Source organism: Canis lupus, chromosome 27 (assembly GCF_011100685.1).
Source record: "Canis lupus familiaris isolate Mischka breed German Shepherd chromosome 27, alternate assembly UU_Cfam_GSD_1.0, whole genome shotgun sequence".
In the NCBI taxonomy this organism is placed as follows: domain Eukaryota; kingdom Metazoa; phylum Chordata; class Mammalia; order Carnivora; family Canidae; genus Canis; species Canis lupus.
Genome location: NC_049248.1, coordinates 37659478 through 37678763, shown reverse-complemented (window position 1 = coordinate 37678763; position 19286 = coordinate 37659478). Strand labels below are relative to the sequence as shown.

General features: G+C 38.7%; 1 protein-coding gene and 1 long non-coding RNA gene across 6 annotated transcripts in view; one reads left to right on the top strand and one right to left on the bottom strand.

Annotated features, from left to right (window-relative positions):
* LOC111092890 overlaps positions 1–19286 on the top strand; it is a 159599-nt gene that overhangs the window by 105431 nt on the left and 34882 nt on the right. The window contains exon 1 of one of the 3 annotated variants that reach the window (XR_005380069.1): positions 15141–15466. The exons of 1 other annotated variant lie outside the window; for it this stretch is intronic. This is a non-coding gene — a long non-coding RNA (uncharacterized LOC111092890). Of the gene's footprint in view, positions 1–15140; positions 15467–19286 lie in introns of those variants that run through there. One more of the 3 variants, XR_005380067.1, reaches the window with a different exon arrangement.
* The window catches only part of ANO6 (anoctamin 6), a 184709-nt gene continuing 175371 nt past the window's right edge, over positions 9949–19286 (bottom strand). For 2 of the 3 annotated variants that reach the window (XM_038577415.1, XM_038577416.1), the window contains exons 19-20: positions 18444–18549; positions 13018–13227 (exon numbers count right to left, since the gene is read on the bottom strand). In XM_038577415.1, the coding sequence (XP_038433343.1) occupies positions 13018–13227; positions 18444–18549 (316 nt within the window). Of the gene's footprint in view, positions 13228–18443; positions 18550–19286 lie in introns of all 3 variants that reach the window. The other variant, XM_038577414.1, reaches the window with a different exon arrangement.

Here is a 19286-nt window from a genome sequence, read left to right as displayed (position 1 = left end):
ATGACTTATTTCACTTGGTATAATAATCTTGGTCCATCCATGTTTCTGAAAATGACAAGATTTCATTCCTTTTTTATGGCTAAAATACATATACATCTATAGATATAGATATAGATATATCTCCTTTATCCATTCATCAATTGATGGACGCTAAAGTTGCTTCCAAATCTTGGCTATTATGAATAATGCTGCAATAATAAATGTAGGAGTATGTATATCTTTTTGAATTAGTATTTTTATTTTCTTTGGGTAAATATCTAGCAGAATTATTGGATCATCAGTATTTCTAGTTTTCATTTTTTTTTTTGAGGAACCCCCATACTGTTTTCTACAGTGGTTGCACCAATTTACATTCCTACCAACAGCGTTCCTTTTGTCTACATCCTCACCAACACTTATTTCCTGTCTTAAAAAGAAAAGAAAAATGATTTATTTGTTTATTTTAGAGCACATGTGCACACATCAGGGAGGGGCAGCGGGAAAGAATCTTTAGGCAGACTTCCTGTTGAGCTTGGAGCACCTCTTGGGGCTTGATTCCAGGATCTGTGAGATCATTACCTGAGCTGAAACCAAGAGTTGGATGCTCAACCAACTGAGCCCCCCCAGGTGCCCCTATTTCTTGTTTTTTTTTGATTCTAGCCACACTGACAGGTATAGGGTGCTATCGTATTGTGGTGTTTATTTGCATTTCCCTGATGATGAGCATCTTTCCATGTGTCTGTTGGCCATCTGTGTTTTCTTTGGAAAAATATTCAGATCCTCTGCCCACTTCTTAGTGGGATTATTTGTTTTCTGGTGTTCAGTTGTATACTTTTTAAATATACTTTGGCTACTAGCATCTTATCAGATCCATTATTTGCAAATATCTTCTCAATTAGTAGTTTGCCCTGTCATTTTGTTAATGGTTTCTTTAGCTATGCAAGGGCTTTTTATTTTGGTGACGTCCCAATTTTTTATTTTCACTTTTTTTCCCTTGCCTTAGGAGACCTATCTAGAGAAATGTTGCTAAGGCTTATGTCCAAGATTAATGTGTATGTTTTTGTTTTAGGAGTTTTATGGCTCCAGGTCTGTCTCACATTTACTCTTTTAGTCCATTTTGAATTTATTTTTGTGTATGGAGTAAGGAAGTCGTCTAGTTTCATTCTTTTGCATGTAGCTGTGGAGTTTTCCCAGCATCATTTGTTGAAGAGACTTTTTTCCCCATTGTATATTCTTGCCTCCTTTGTTGAAGATTAATTAACCATATAATCATGGGTTTATTTCTGAGCTCTCTATTGTGTACCATTAATCTATGGTCTATTTTTGTGCCAAAACATAATGTTTTTATTGCTATAACTTTGTAGTATGTCTTGAAATCTGGGATTGTAATACCTTCAGGATTCATTCTTCTTTTTCAAGACTGCAGTAGCTATTCAGAGTCTTTGTGGTTCCATACAAATTTTAGTATTATTTGTTGTGGGTCTGTGAAAAATGATATTGGCGGTTTTATAGGAATTATATTAAATCTGTGGATTAGATATTTTAGATATTTTAATGATATTAATTCTTCCAGTCTATGAGCATGGAATTTCTTTCCATTTGTTTGTGGTATCTTAAATTTCTTTCATCAATATTTTGTAATTTTTTAAAATTTTACTTCAGTATAGTTGACATACAGTATTATATTAGTTTCAGGTGTACAATATAGTGCTTTAAGAATTCTATACACTATTCAGTGCTCATCATAAGTATACTCTTAATCCCCCTCACCTTTTTCACCATCCATCCACTCACCTCTCTCCTCTGATAGCTATCAGTTTGTTCTCTGTAGGTAAGAGTCTCTTTCTTGGTTTTTCTCTTTTTCCTTTTGCTCATTGTTTTGTTTCTTAAATTCCACAGATGAGTCAAATCTTATGGTATTTGTCTTTCTCTGACTTATTTCTCTTAGCATTATACTCTAGCTCATTTATTTTGTTGCAAATAACAAGATTTCATTCCTTTTTATGGCTCAATAGTATTCCACTGTGTGTGTATGTGTGTGTATCCATTTAAAATATGTGTGTGTATATATATATATACATTCAAAAATATATATTATCCATTCATCTATTAATGAACACATGGGCTGCTTTTCATAGTTTGGCTATTGTATATAATGTTGCAATAAACATAGGGGGCCATGTATTGCTTTGATTTACTGTTTTTGTATTTTTAGGGCAAGTACCCAGTAGTGTGATTCCTGGATCATAGGGTAGTTCTATTTTTAACTTTTTGAGGAAGCTCCATACTGTTGTCCACTATGGCTGTACCAATTTGTATTCCCATCAACAGTAAATGAAATCTCACATTTCATCTTTTTTTCCTCCACCTTTTTGCCAACACATGTTGTTTCTTATGTTGTTGATTTTAGCCATTTTGGCCGGTGTGAGATAATATCTCCTTATAGTTTTGATTTGTATTTCCCTAATGATAAGTGATGGTGAGAATCTTTTATGTGTCTGTTGGTCCTCTGTATATCATCTTCAGAAAAATGTCTATTTATGTATTCTGCCCAGTTTTTAATTGGGTTATTTGTTTTTTGGGTGTTGAGTTTTAGAAGTTCTTTATATGTTTTGGATACTCTTAATCAGATGTATCATTTGCAAATATCTTCCCCTGTTCCATAAGTTGCCTTTCAGTTTTACTTATTGTTTCCTTCACTGTGCAGAAGTGTTTTATTTTGATGTAATCCCGATAGTTTAGTTTTGCTTTTATTTCCTTTGCCTCAGGAGACCTATCTAGAATAAATTTGCTATGGATAATGCCAGAGAAATTACTGACTGCTTTCTTCAAGGACTTTTATAATTTAGGTCTCACATTTAGGTCTTTAATCTATTTTGAGATTTTTATGTGTGGCAAAAGAAAGTGGTCTAGTTTCATTCTTCTGCATGGGGCTCTCCAGTTTTCCCAACACCATTTGTTGAGGAGACTATCTCTTCCCACTGTATATTTGGTCTTCCTTTGTCAAAGATTAGTTGACCATATAATTGTGGGTTTATTTCTGGATTTTCTATTCTGTTCCATTGACCTGTGTGTCTATTTTTGTGCAGTACCACTTGCTTTGATTGTTGTGGCTTTGTAATATAACTTAAAGTCTGGAATTGTGATACATCCTGTTTTGTTTTCTTTTTCAAGATTGCTTTGGCTATTTAAGCTCTTCTGTGGTTCCACACAAATTTTAGGATTATTTGTCTTTTATCAATGTTTTATAGTTTCTGGAGTACAGGCCTTTCACTTCCTGGTTTAAATTTATTCTGCAGTATTTTATTCTTTTTGGTACAACCGTAAATGGGATTGTTTTCTTAATTTCTCTTTCTGCTACTTTGTTATTAGAGTATAGAAGTGCAACAGATTTCTGTATATTAATTTTGTTTCCTGAAACTTTACTGAATTTATTGGTTTAGTGATAATTTTTCTTTGGTGGATTCTTGAGGGTTTTCTAGATATAGTATGCTATCTGCAAATTGTGATGGTTCTACTTCTCCCTTACCAACTTGAATGCCTTCTATTTACTTGTCTGATTGCTGCAGCGAGGGCTTTCCAGTATGATTTGTGAATAAAAGTGGTGACAGTGAACATCCTTGTTTTGTTCCTAATCTGAGAGCAAAACAGAGCAAAACTGTTTTTCACCCTTGAGTATGACGTTAGCTGTGGATTTTTCATAGACAGCCTCAATTATGTTGAGGTATATTTCCTCTAAACCCACTTTATTGAGAGTTTTTTTTTTTTATCATGAATGGATGTTAAACTTTTTCTGTATCTATTGAGACGATCATATGATTTTTATCCTTCATTTTGTGGATGTGGTGTATCATGTTGATTAATTTGTGACTATTGAACCATTCTTGCATCTCCAGAATAAATGTCACTTAATGTATGCCTGAGTTCAGTTTGCTAATATTTGTTGAGGACATTTGCATTTATGTTTATCAGGGATATTGGCCTGTGGTTTTCTTTTTCTGCAGTGTCATTGGTATCAGAGTAATACTGGCCTTGTAGAATGTATTTAGAAATTTTCCTCTGTTTCTATTTTTTTTGAATAGTTTGAGAAGAATAGATATTAGCTCTTCTTGAGAAGTGGTAGAATGCAATTGTGAATTCATCCGGTCTTAGACTTTTGGTTTTTAAAAATTTGATTACTGATTCAGTTTTGTTACTAGTAAGCTGTTGTTTAGATTTTCTATTTCTTCTTGATTCACTTTTGGGATCTTGTATGTTTCCGGGAATTTATCCATTTCTTCTAGGTTATCCGATTTGCTGACATATAATTTCTTATAGTAGCTTCTTATAATCCTTTGTATTTCTATGGTGTCAGTAAGTTGTTACTTGTCTTTCATTTATGATTTTATTTATTTGGGTCCTCTGCCTTTTTTTTTGCTACTGAGTCTGGGTTAAAGGCTCATTATTTTATTTATCTGTTCAAAGAACCTGTTCTAGGTTTCATTGATCTTTTCATTTTTCTTTTTTTTTTAGTCTTAGTTTATTTGTTTCTACTCTGATCTTCATTATTTACTTTCTTTTACTAACTTTGAGCTTTATTTTACTTTATTTTTTTCTAGTTCCTTTAGTTGTAAATTTAGGCTGATTATTTGAAAATTTTCTTTTTTTTGGTAGTGGTTTTTTTGTTTTGTTTGAGATAGGCCTGTATCACTATAACCTTTCCTTTTGAAACTGGTTTTGCTGTGTCCCAAAGATTTTGAATCATTGTATTTCATTTTCCTTTGTCTCCATGTATTTTTAAAATTTACTCTTTGATTTCTGCATTGACCAATTGGTTGTTTAGTAGCATGTTGTTTAACCTCAATGTGTTTTTTTTTTTCATTTTTTCTGTAATTGATTTTTAGTTTCATACTGTTGTAGTAGGAAAAGATGCTTGATATGATTTCAGTCTTCTTAAATTTATTGAAGCTTATTTTGTGGCCAAATATGTGATCTATCCTGTAGAATGTTCTATGTGTACCTGCAAAGAATGTTTATTCTGTTGTTTGGGGTGGAATGTTCTGTATATAAGGGCTAAGTACATCTAGTCTAATGTGTCATTCAAAGACCCTGTTTCTTTATTGATATTTTTTTTTGCCTGGGTTGTCTACTCATTGATGTACAAGGAGTATTAAAGTCTTCTACTGTTACTGTATTACTGTCAATTTTTCTTTTTGTACTGTCAATAATTGCTTTATGTATTTAGGTGCTCCTATGTTGGGTGAATAGATATTTACAGTTGCTATATGTTTTGTTTAGATTGATCCTTTTATCATTATATAATACCCTTCTTTGTCTCTTGTTACAGTCTTTAAGAAAGATTTTTAAAAAGATCTTATTTATTTATTTGACAGAGAGCACAAGCAGGGGACGTGGCAGGCAGAGGGAGAGGAAGAAGCAGGCTCTCCACTGAGTAAGGAGTCTGATGTAGGGTTCAATTCCAGGACCTTGGGATCATGACCTGAACTGAAGGCAGCATGTAACTGACCAAGCCACCCAGGCACCCTGACTGTTTTTGTTTTAAAGTCTACTTTGTCTGATATAGGGTCTTAATACTACTCTGGCTTTTTTTCCCCCTACAGTTTGCATGGAATATCATTTTCTATCATTCACCTTCAGTCTATATGTGTCTTTAGGTCTGAAATTAGTCTCTTGTAGGCAGCATAAAGATGAGTCTTTTTTTGTTTGTTTTTTAATCCATTCTGTCACCCTATGTCTTTTGATGGAGCATTTAGATCATTTACCTTTAAAGTAATTATTTATAGACATGTACTTATTACAATTTTGTTGTTTTCTAGTTTTTGTATTTCTCTCTTCCTTTCTTCTCTTTCCTTGTGATTGATGACTTAATTTAGTGTTATGATTGTCTTTTTTCTCTTTATTTTTTTGAATCTGTTACAGGATTTTGGTTTGTAGTTACTGTGAGGTTCATATGTAACATCCTAACATATATAGCAGTCTCTATTAAGTTGATGGTATTACTGAAGTACAAACGCATTCTTAAAGAATTTCATTTTTACTTCTTCCTCCATTTTCATATAAATGTAGTCATATTTTATATCTTTTTAAAGAAGATTTTATTTATTTATTCATGAGAGACACAGAGAAAGAGAGAGAGGCAGAGAACACAGGCAGAGGGAGAAGCAAGCTCCATGCAGGAAGCCTGACGTGGACTCAATCCTGGGTCTCCAGGATCACACCCTGGGCTGAAGGGAGCACTAAACCGCTGAGCCCCCCAGGCTGCCTATTATTTTATATCTTTTTATCTTGTTTGTCCACCTACCTAATTTTTTTAGATACATGATTGTACCTACTTTTGTCTTTAACCTTTATACTAGCTTTGTGTTTGCTTTACTACTTTTACTGTATGTTTGCTTTATTCATGACATTTTTTTCTTTCCATATTTTTTTTTTTACTTGTAATTATGGCTTTTCGTTTTCTACTTAACGAAGTCCCTTAAACATTTCTCATAGCTGGTTTAGTGGTAATGAATTCCTTTAATTGTTCTTGGGTTTTAAAAAATTTTTGTTTTTCTCTGGGAAACACTTCATTTCTCCTCCAATTCTTTCTTAACGAAAACCTTGCCAGATAGAATATTTTTGGTAGTAAATTTTTTCCTTTCAGCACTTTGAATATATCACTCCCTCTGGCCTGTAAAGTTTCTGCTGAAAAGTTAACTGATAGCTTTATGGGGTTTCCCCTGTACCTAGCTAGTTGTTGCTTCTCTCTTGCTGTTTTAAAAATTCTGTCTTTATATTTAATCTTTGACATTTTAATTTTTATAGATCATGGTGTGGATTTCCTTGGGTTCAACTTGTTTGCAATTTACTGTATTTCAAAACAAAATTTACTGTATTTCATGAATCTAGATGTCTGTTTTCTTCCCCAGATTAGGGATGTTTTCAGCAATTACTTCTTTAAATAATTTTTTTGCCCTTTTCTCTCTCTTCTTTGTCTGGGGCCCTACCATGCAAATGTTTGTTCACTTGATGTTGTCCAAGAGATAGCCAAAGCTATTTTTACATTTTTTCTTAAAAAGCCCTTTTTTTCTTCATGCTATTCAGCTTGGACACTTTTCATTATCCTATTTTCCAGATTGCTAATCTGTTCTTCTGCGTCCACTAATCTGTAGATTCCCTCTGTGTATTTTTAATTTCACTTACTATATTCTTCAATATTTATATTTTCTCTCTTGAAGTTGTGAGTTCATTTGACATTCTCTCTAGTCCAGTGAGCATCTTTATGACCATGATTTCAAACTCTTTATCAGGCACATTACTTATCTCCATTTCATTTAGGCTTTTTCTGACATTTTGTCTTATTCTTTCATATGGAGCATATTCCTCTATCTCCTTATTTTGCTTGACTTTCTGTAGCAGAATAGCTACTTCTCCTAAACTAGAAGGAATGACCTTGTACATGGACATCCTTTGTAGACTGTGTGCCTGGTGACTTTGGCTGGTTGACTGGCTGGAGCTGTGGCTATTGTGGGTTGGGGGTGGGGTCACCCTGATGGGATGGCCAGAGGTGAAGTGGACATAAGCCAGGGCAGTCCTGGGGCTCTTGGTAGAGTACAACCTTGCCAGATAGCTGAAGATGAATTAGGTGCAAGCTAAAATGTTCTCCGGCTCTCTGTACAGAGGGCACCCCAGCAGAACAGTTGATGCTGGAGTTGGTGGAAGGCAGGGTGTCATGGGTTGATGCATGTAGAGGGTGGCATGACAGGGCAGATAGAGCCAGGCTGGGTGTGGGTTGGGGTGTCCTGGGGCCCAGGGACACTCCAGCACAACCATGGTTGTGGAGGGAGGTCCCGGGGCTCTCCACATAAAGAAAACCCTGGTAAATAGTCTGGAGCCAAAGTAAGAGTTGGACGTACCCTGGCAAGTCATCTAGAGACAAAGTGGTATGGACTGAGTGTTCTGGGGTACTTTGCACCTGTATCACCTTGGTAATATGGCTGGAGCTATACTGAGTTCTGACTGGGGGGTCCTGGTGTGCTTCATGCAGGAGGCCACCTTGGTGGGACAGCTGGTGCTGGTATGGGCTTGGGGATCACTGAGGTGTAGGCTTGCTAGCATGTCCAGGCCTTGCTCCTGTCCACATTGTCAGGTGGAGAAGGAATTTAACCCGTGGTGCTCTCCAGCCCCTCCAACCGAGAGAGTTTCAGCAGCTCCTCCGCCATTTGACAGAATTTGAGGGCTGGCTCCCTTATATTCCAGTTGCCCCCTTAAGCCATGACTTTCTTCTGTTCCCCATAGCATATTAGGCTGCTGTGGGCTAGGGGTTCAGGCCTTGCTGAGGCTGGCTATAACACCTTGACCCTGCTCTTGTCTGTCCTGTCAAGGTGGAGCATGAATGCAAACTATGGGGTTCACCAGCTCCTCTGACGCAGAGTGAGCTCCAGCAGCTCCCCTGTCATTTGACAGGGTTCTAGGCTGGCTGTGTATTTTGGTTGTTTTTGTAAACAGTGGCCTTTTTTTCTGTGTCCAAGAGCAGATGAATCTGATCATGGTCCCTCTGAACTATTCCTCTTCATTGCTTTTTGCAATGGGGGTGGGGTTCCCTTTGTTACCATGTCTCTGTTGCTATTCTCTTTGTGGTCTAGCATTTGTTGTGTAGAAGCTGTTTGGTCAGTGTCAGTTCTTCAGGAGGAACAGCTCTATAAATAGGTGTTGGCTTGGTTCTATGGAAGAGGGGAGTTCAGGGTCTTTCTACATTGCCATCTTGGACCAGCAGCCAAAGCCCAATTAGTACATTATTTTGTATATTATATATTCTTACAATAAAGTGAGCTAGAGAAAAGAAAAAAAAATAAGGGAGTGAAAATATATTTATAGTACTGTATGTATTTATTAGAATTTTATTATTAAAAAAAAGTAGGGGCACCTGAGTGGCTCAGTTGGTTTAGTGACTCTTGATTTTGGCTTGGGTCATGATCCCAGGATCCTGAAATCGAGCCCCACATTGGGCTCTGCACTCAGCATGGAGTCTGCTTGTCCTTCTCCCTTTGCGCCTCCCCCTGCTAGCATGTTATTTCTCTAGTTAATAAAATCTTAAAAAAAAAAAAATCTGTGTATAAGTGGACCTCTGACATTCAAACAGGTGTAGTTGAAGGATAACTGTATGATCGACTCATGCCCTGCAAATGAGAAGGGGGTACTTAGTTAGCTTAACCGAAATTCTGGTCAGCCCTTTGCTGTGCCTAAAGGCTTGAAGGTTAAGAATAATGTTAATACTGGTCCCAAGGGGTCATATAAGGATCAGAAAAGGTTTCTTCCTGTTGGTCCAGTTATGGATTATACTCAATTTAGAGTTTTCTTGGAAGCCTAATGAAATCTGGCCAAAAACAAAACAAAAAACAAATAAAAAACCCAAAGCCCCCAACAAAACAGATTTAAAATCTGGAAATGTCCCAGTCAAAAGGTTGATTTTTTTTTTTTTTTTTAAATGAGATTTTCCTTTATTTTCCATAATTTTCCCTCTCTGTACCCAGTGCCTCTGCAGGTTCAAACAGAGCCTTTCTGGGATTATTAGAGACTTGTCCTCTCTGGGGTGGCACTGTGCCCTGCAATCCTGGTTTAGCATCAGCAGGCAACTTTCTCTGGTTGTGGAAGAGGGCCTCTTCCTCCTTGCTGATGCTGCCTGACGCCAGTGCACTGGGTGTGGTGAGCAGACGTCGGCTGTCTCTGGCGCCCACCTGCTCTCCAGGCACAGCACCCTGGGCAGGGCTCACTCCCAACAACTGGGTTTGAGCAGCCCCAGCTAAAGACTCACACCCAATTTTGTCCAGAAAAATCGTTTCAAGGTAAGCATAGGCTGTGAAGGATTTAGCTTAGCCTCTACGCAAAGCACACGTGTGTTATCTGGCTGATGCATACTTGATAAATAGCAGATATAGATATGCTCGCCTTCTTGAAAACATGAAGACCAAAACAGAGCAGACCACGGTGTTGTTCTTAAAAATGAATTTATTAAAATGCTCATAATTATAAAAGAATATTAAAATGCACATTCACAAAACATTACAAATTTTACATCTTATGCCACAGTGTACGAAAGCATCATGACTATTTCGGTTCTGCTTTAGTTAAGTGGCTCATACATCTTAACTTTTCAAACATCTTAAAATATAATGTGTACAATCAGAAAATGGCATAGGAAGTGTTTCAATAACGGAGCATATCCTGCCCCCCATCGTGAATTGATGTTTTCTGCAATTCAGGCTACACGCACGGGTAATTAAAAGGGAAGGCATTTGGTGACGGTTTATAAGATGGCCTCGTTTAGTTTCCAAACAAAAATGATAGCAGTCCCTTTCTACTGCCATGTCTGGAGTAGCTGAGGGATACTAAAGAAAAATCTCCTGAGTATTTTGGTCTAATGCTCCAATCTGTTAAGACTCGTAGGCATTACAAAAGGAGAGAAAACGTAAAGTTCTCTAGTGGTTAACACTGGGCAGGTCGAGGGCCAGAGTTTCCTCTTGTGGGTGCACTGTCCTACTCACCCTTCTTCCTGGGAGGCTGCTTCTAGAAGCAGCAGATCCAGGTCGTGCCTGCCTGCAGACACAGCCCCACATTTTTCTTCACCACCGACAAGTCAGCACTCGAGTTACATTAACACTGTAGGTGTCACAGGTGACCCTGGCTCCCCGCTACTCTGCTGTTTGGGGAATACTGGCAGTGTCATACATCAGATTTCCTGCCTTTAAAAATGTAGAGGTTTTTTTTTTTTTTTTTTTTTTTCCCCTCCTGTCCACAAAAGCACATTTTAAACTATGAAGATGATTTATGAAAGATGATTCATGAAAACATAAATGCACGATTCTCTTAAAGTTTTATATACAAGAAGATAAGGCAAGAACATTTCCCTTTCTATGCTCTCATAAGCAGTGAGTGGTCGCCCAATCCGACACAGGGAGAGAGTCATACGCTTCAGCAAAGAGCAGAGGTAACAGGAGAGGAAGGGACACCACTTGCAGGAGCAGTGTCACAGGTGAGCGGGGACAGGACCAGATGCACCCAGGCTGCGCTGTGCAGAATGAGGAGCTGGGAGGAAAATCCTTTCTGACTCCCTGTGCAGTCAGGGGTCATGTGGCTTGTTGTGAGCATGCTCTTCACATTGTGAACGTGACCAAGAGAGTTAGCGAAATGTTGTCCCTGATCCAGGGGGACAATTCAGAAGTCCAGAATACTGCTTAGAAGAATCCTACAGAGATAGTGTTTTTAAAAAAAACAAAAACACCAAAACATTCATGGCATGTGTTTAGAACAGTGACCTTGAGGTAAGCTGTTCTATTATGACAAGCCTCTAAGTCTGCTCACCGACACAGCCTTCCCTTTCCTTTGCTGCTGGGATTCGGAGTGGCTGGGCTCCTCCTGGCACCTGGGCATTTAGCAGCACCGCAGTGGGTGGTGGCCCACCCAGCAAGAACCCAGTGCAGGGCCCCCTCTCCTGCAGCCAGCACCGCCCTGTTACAGTCCAGAGTGAGCGGTGCAGGCCCCCAGTCGTCTCCAGAGCCCACCTGAGGGCCCTGCACCTGCAAGGCAGTAGAGGACAGGTAAAGATGCTGAGCTGAACAGAGTGAAGCCAGATATACGTGGAGCAGACGGGCGTTCAGCAGGGAGGTAGGTCCAGCAGACGGAAAGGGTTGTGGCCGGACTGTGGCTTGAGGGAGGCTGGGATCAGAACCAGAGTCTCTCTTCTGGATCAAGAGTGATCTGGGTGTCCTCCTGTCTCCTTCCTCTCCCTGCCACTCCTCCCCTGGGGCGTGCAGGTCACCAACAAGTTACTGGGCTGGGAACAAGGGAATGGAGGATGTAGGGAACCACCTTCACCGGGGCAGATGCTTTGGTATGGCGATCCCTTGGAAATGCAGGATCCCTGCCCGAAAGGATAGACGCTCCCTGCCGATTAGGGCACTTGCTGTTCTGCTAAGCGCACAGCACCGTGGTGGTCATGGCACAGGGGCTGTTCGGTGAGCCAGTCCCAGGCGGGCTTGTGATCTGTAATGCCGGAGCTCCTGGATCTAAGGAAGAGAGGGCACCTGGGGAAACTCATGGGCTTACCTTTCCAGACCATTATGTTGATAAAAATGTAATTTTAATCGCTTGATTTCAATTTTTTTTAAAAAAGAAATTACGTATCTTTAGAAGAGGTAAATTAATTATCCTGATCGATAAGAATTACAATTCTATTTGAATCTGTAACTTTCCCCTCTTTTGTCATCTTACTCTCCTGAGATGTGCAAAGCAGTCAACACTGATTAGGCACAGAACATTCTAGAGTGCTCCCGGAAGATAAAAGATGTCACTGTGGATTAGTACAAAAACACTTCAGAACCTTGCTATCTTTATTCCAATCCATTAAGAGTGTTTCTTTGAGATGGAAAGACAGGACAAAATGAAGGCTGAGACTATTTCCTCTTATTAAGTGAGGTTTCATTTTCTGTAGGGATGTGCTAATACACCTAAATATTGTGAATTCTTTGGTCTATTTGCCACTTACTATAGCACTCAAACTGAATTCTGAGTTAGCTATTTTTAATCACACAAAAGCTAGCATGTCTAGTCTTTAACGAAAGTGCCATGAGGGAGAGATGACTCTAGGACAGATCTGGCGAAGTGAAGCAATGAAACACTGCCTAGAAGGGGGATCATGTGCTTGAGAACAGAAAGGAATAAAAATAATCAAACGGAGGGACAAAATCCATTCTGCTTTGGAAGGGGTGGTTTTTAAGCACACTACAAGATCTCTCTTGTGCTACAGAAATCCCAGTTTATCAAAAAAGGGTAACATTTCTGGTTTTCCAGGTGATTAGTTTTATGCACTTCGTGATCTAAGTTTTACATTTTCCAGTCCCTGCGTGGCTGGCTGAAACCGAAAAAATAATCGATATGAAAATGGCAATAGCGAAGATTCCTATTTGCCAAAGTGTTTTAACTTAAACATTCTCATTAGTGATTCATAATATATTTTGACAGAGTAAAATTCTGTAAAGTGCTTCTCAGAACATAAAGCTCTTATTCTGATTTTGGTCGTAAATTGTTATCTGTTACCACTGGCCCCATCCTCTCGGCTATGACCCCCATAGTTTTCGTCATATCTTTGAGGTGATTCTCATGAAGAAGCTTTTGGGTTAGGTATTTTTCTCTCTTGATCTTGCTCTTCGTTCTTTTCGATACATCTGGAATTGCATAGGAGATAAAAAATTTCACAGAGTAGATGACATGCTGTGGGAGAGAAGAAGAAAAAATGTCAATCACAAAAAAATGGAGGGGAACACAGAGTTCCTTTAATTTTTTTCTTTTTTTCTGCTAGTCATCATGGCAATATATCTGGTCAAGGTGGTGGGCATTGTACACATACAACCTGTCCCTCCCACTAGAAGTGGGTCTACCAAGGAGCTACATTTTGTTAACTTTAAAAATTTCAAGAATACTATTCGATATGTAGAAAAGAATGTATCTAATATCTAGAACACTGGCAATGCTGTAGTATTTTTCCTGTGTTTTTCTTTTCTATCTCACTCCCAGGTCTCTTCCCAAAAGGTTAACACTCTCCCATCTGTCTGAGTATATCTGTATGATTTTATTTTTGAAAACCAGTTTAACCAAAGATGTATCTATCCCCAGTCTCGAGTCTCACTCGAGTTGAGCTTTCTAAAAAAGTACGATATTATATAGTCTTTTGAAAATTACTTTCTAAAAAAGAAAACTTATTTGAGAGAGCGAGTGCACACGAGCAGGAGCTACAAAGGGAGAGGGAGAGAGATTCTCAAGCAGACTCTGCTGAGCATGGAGCCCAGCACAGGGCTTGAGCCCATGACCTCAAGATCATGACCTGAGCTGAAACCAAGAGTCGGATGCTCAACCGACTGTGCCATCCAGGAGCCCCTAAAAATTACTTTTTTTCATTCAAAACTAGTTTCTAATCCATCAGTGTTATCGCACATAGCTGTAGTCCATTCATTATCAATTCTGTATAATAGTCTCCTGTTTGCATATACTATAATTTATCCATTCCCCCATCAAAACATATTTGGGTTGTTTTCAGTGTTTGTATTAGAAACAACGATGATGGGAATGTTTTTGTACTTGGATTCTGGAGGATATTTGTGAGTTTCTCAAGGGGATGACCTAGGAGTAGAACTGCCAAGGCTCTGTTCCATGAATGTTCAAATTTCCATGATGGTGCCAGGTATTTTCCAAAGTAGTTAAACCAGCTTCTGCGCCCACCAGCAGCGTATGATGGTTTCAGTTGTTCTACATTATTGCCAGCGCCTGTTGTCATCAATTCTTTTTTTTCACCCACATAGTGACGATAAAATGGTCTCTCACTCTGGTCTTACATTTCTCTGATGACTAATGACATTGAACACATTTTTATTTGTTCATTATTAAAAAATCTCTGACCTACCAAGGTGACAGATAATACACAATAAACCCAGTTAAAAATAAATTGCACATGGTGTGAAGGTGATAAGAGCCTGGTGAAAGCAGTAAAGCAGAGTAAGAGTTTCTGTGTTATGTGGGAGGCAGATTTCATATAGATTTTATACAGATTAGTCTGGATATGCCTCACTGAGCAAAGACTTTAAAGGGGTGAGAGAACTAGCCATGCAGAAACCAGGAGGAAAGACATTCAAGGCAGAGGGAAGTGCAGAGCCTAAGTGGGGGAAGCCTACAGCTGTATTTTAGGAATGGCAGGGCAGGAGTGAAGCGAGTGAGGACAGAAGGGACTTGAGAGAGGTAACAGGGCAAGGCCAGATTGTGTCAGGCCTTGCACGACACCGTAAGGACTTTGCCTTTTACTCTGAGTGAGATATGAAGACAAGAGGGAGCCCAGTTAGGAGTCTGTGGCCCTAATTCAGGCAAGAAATGATGGTGGCTCCAACCTGGTAGTAGCAGCAGAGCTGGCAAGATATGGTCAGATATGCAGTGTACTATCAAAGGAAAAGCCAACAGCACTATATGTGGGCCAAGTGGGGGGACTCCAAGAATTTTGTTCTGAACAACCAGTGAGATGTAACTCCCGTGACTGAGAGGGGACCGACTCCCTGTGGATGGAACACTTAGGGCAGGATTGGGAGGAGACTATTCCAAGTGGATTTAAGAAAATAGAGGCATTTGGGGCAGTAGATTTATCTGGTAGCTTTCCAAGCAGAAAGGTCGAGTAGGCAGTTGGATTCATGGGTTGAGTTCAGGAGAGGTGTTCTGGAGAACAGTGAGTCACTGGCATTTAGATGGCACTTAAAGCCAATGGACTGTGTAAGGTCACCAAGGCTGAGGGGAGAGAGAAAAGAAGACAACCAAGGAATGAGCTCCAGGATCACTAAGGAGAAGAGAAGGAAGGGACTAGCAAAGAAATTAAGAAGGAACTGCCTAGTGAGGTAAGAGGAAAGGGGGGGAAAAGTGTTTTCATGAGAGCCATGTGAGGAGAGACCGTGATCAGCTGGGTCAAATACTTCTGGTAAGTTAGGTAATGTGAGGGTGGAGAATATTTGAGATGACAGAGATCTGAATGCTGGAAATTATATAGAAAAGAGGCAAAAATTGGAAAAAGAGGGTTTTTCTCCCATCTATTTTTGATGGTAGGTAATACTTACAGACATGTGGATTTGCTGTGTTATGCCACCCTTGCCTTTCTGGGATAAACCAATGTGGTCTGATGTCATCTTTAAAAAACATATTGCTAGCTTCAATTGGTATATTTTAGAAAGATCTTTGCATCTATGTAATGAAGGAGACTGGATTATAATTTTCTTCTTTCTATTCCTGTCTGATTTTAGGATCTAAAAGGAGTTGGAGAGTATTTCTTTTTTCTAATCTCTGGAGGTAACTAAAATGATCTGTTCTAGAAAGTACGGCATTACTCTCTTACAAAACCATATGGCCTGGTGTTTTCTTTATGGAAAGATTTTTCAATTATTCAAAGTTTTGCTATAACTCTAGGTTTATAGCTGCCTTCTTTAGCATTCTGAAGATATTTGACTTCTCTCTTCTGGCTTCTATGTTAAAGTCTACTCTCATTCCAATTTTAATTTTCCTTATTACTCATCTGTCCTTTTTCTCTGGTTACTTTTAAGATCTTATCTTTGATGAGCTGCACTTTTGTCACAATCTGTGTGAGCATGGATTTCTTTATTCTGCTTGGTGTTTGCTGTGCTTTCTGCTCTGTGAACAGATGCTTGTCATTACTTTGGGAAGAATTTTAGCCCTTAACTCTTCACATATTGCCTCTTCTCTAGTATCTTTTTTTTTTTCCTTCTGTGAATTTTTTGAAAATCACTTAATCTCTTTTCTGTATTTTCCATTTTCTTCTCTTCCTGTGTAATGGGCTGGGAGTAATATTTTTCAGACCTATCTCCCAACTTACTCTCTCTTCAAACTTCTGTTTAATCCATATGGTGTTTTCATTTCAACAACTATATATTTTTCAAAATTATCTTGTAATTTTTAGTTTCTTATTGTTTGCTCATTTGTGGATCTCTTATTTGTTCAAACACCTTTGATTTATATTCCTAATCTGATGATACATACTCTTAAAGTTATTGAGGGTCCAAATTAGTTTGTTTTTTTTTTTTTTTTTCCTGAATCTACTTGTGGTTTTTTTGTTTTTTTGTTTTTGTTTTTGTTTTGTTTTTTTTAATCGTTGATCTCCGGAAGCTTGTATTTGATTATTTCAATCTGAGAAAAAACTATGGTCTAAATTGAGGACATCTTTTCTCCAGAGAATATACAAATTTCCTTCTGCTCTGAGACAAATTTAGCCCTTTTGGGGGCCCCTGGCTGAATCCAAGAGTCTCAAGCTCAGCTTGTCCATCTCACTTCTGACCCACTGCTAGTATCCTTGAGCCTTTAGAGGGAGGCACTAATGACAGTGCTCATTCTTAGAGCACTCCAGTGCTTCAGGGGTGCTCACTGCTCTATTTTAGCCATCATCTTTGTTCCCCTTTGCAGATTCTTCTCCCTTCCAGTGAGCTCAAAGATACAAAGGAAATTATACTTTAAGCTGATTGTGAATTTTTTTTTTTTAAGATTTTATTTATTCATGAGAGACACACAGAGAGAGGTAGAGACATAAGCAGAGAAAGAAGCAGGCTTCCTGTGGGGAGCCCAATGCGGCACTTGATCCCAGGACCCCAGGATCATGACTTGAGCCAAAGGCAGATGCTCAACCACTGAGCCACTCAGATGTCCCTGATGGTGAATGTTTTGTACGAAATGGCCCCTCACAGTATCTAGTCAACCACGATATCAGAAGTCTAAATACTTTGGCAACTACATATTTGAATATAAACTAGTGATTTCTTGCTGACATATCAGATACTCCAGGAGTCCACTTAGGATGGTGAGCTAATGATGAATTGTTTCTTCTTCTGTTACTGTTTTAGTAGCTATTACAATGGTAGAAAAATGATCAAAGCCAGGCAGCCTATCTCACTTTTTTCTTGCTAACAGATCCTCACTATGTTTAGAGCAAACCAAATGCCTCCGGTCTCAGCCCACTTTGCTGTGAGGAGGAATCATGTGCTCTGGTTCTAGCCAATGTGATACAGGTGGAAGTCTGCCCTGGAGGCTTCTGGCAAAGCATTTTCTTTCCTGACAAAAAGGAACATATATGGCTAGCATCATCTTTCTTTCTCCATTGTCTAGAATGTGTTGCATTTGGAGTTGTAGTGCTCACACTACAGCCATACATGACATGCTGAGAGAGCGAGCCTAGGGAATCAGAGATGCAGTCCTCATATCAGCACACTGGTATTGATTCGGGAGCAACCACCTACTTCTAGTGAACTGTGTCATGTGAGAAAAAATCAACCTTTGTTTAAGCCACTGTAGATGGGTTTTGGGTTTTCTGCAGTTAAATGTAATCCTAACTGACCACACCCTTCTGGGGCTTCACAGTTTGGTAGTAGTTATTCCCTCAGTGAAAGTAGAATTGGTTAGACCAATTTCAAATTTATAGCTGCCTTAGCCATTTTTAAGAGCTAGTTAATTTTAGGACTATAAGAAACTGTGATATGAGGTATATTATGAAAATGTAATAAAATACTTAATGATAATACAAATAAAACTATTACAGCAATAAAAGTTTCTCAGGGGCAGAGATCACCTCTTGGTTGTCTTGAATAAGCCCCTCCATAGGCCTTCATGCAGCCCAGTGCCCCAGATTTTTAAACAAGGCACTCAATACTGAATTGAGAGGCACTCAATCCCCCTAGCACATAACATGTTTTTACCTTTCCAGGCAGATAATCACTTTCATTTCATTAATGAGAGCATTATGGGTATGCTCCTGTTAAATCTGATTAACAGATGTCCTAAAATAATTACTAGCAAGAGGAAAGAACGTATTTTTAAGTCAGAATTGGCGAGTCTTAAGGCTAAGAAGAGGTCTGCAAATATACTGCCTTATAAGCTATTTCAAAGTACACTTCTCCTACCTCCATGACAATGATAAAAGCCAGCTTGGCTGTGATCACGTGCCAGTAGTAGATGTTGTGTTTATACTCTTGTGGGTGTCCAGGTGGGTTCCGGAAATCACGATACCTGGAAACAAAACGTTGGGATATCAGGAGATTCTTTTGGACTAAGTACTGGAAGCAGGGGCCCCTTTCAAAAGAGGTCATATTTAATGCAAAGCTTTTTAAAATCGGACATCATATAAATTTTCTCCAAGAGTTTAATTTGGCTACAAAATCCTGAAATAATGACTCCAGTAATACTTAACATAAAATTGGAAGATGATGGTAATGACATATTCCATATGTGTAAAAACAAAAGTATTAAAAACCTTTTTTTGTCAGAGTTTTATTCCTGCTTTCTCAAAAGAGCATAACCAAAACAATGTAGCATATTTTCAGAAACAGGTTTATAAACTTATTTTTAGAATGGTATCCTCAGGCTTCACTCAGCTATGGGCTGCCCATCTGCTTGTTATAATTTTCAACCTAATTTCCTTATTAGATGTCATGTGCTACTGCTGTTAGTCTGGCTCCCTCAGGAAGCACATCTCACATTTTTTGCCTGTACCCTATTAGACCCGGAAGAGTTTGATTAATCTTTAGAATTATGTCAAGTAAGATAAGATTCAATGTGGGATTCTGAAGAGGCTCTAGAAACATTTATTTGGGCTTAATTCTGGTTTCTTGGTTGTGTTGCTGAGAATCTGAACCAGAAAAGGCTTGAGGAACTGAACTCAATGAGATTTAAAGCCTCCTGTAAGGTTAGGACTCTGATTGGGGGGAAAAAAAAAAACAACTGTATTATCTGTAGTCAAAAAACTT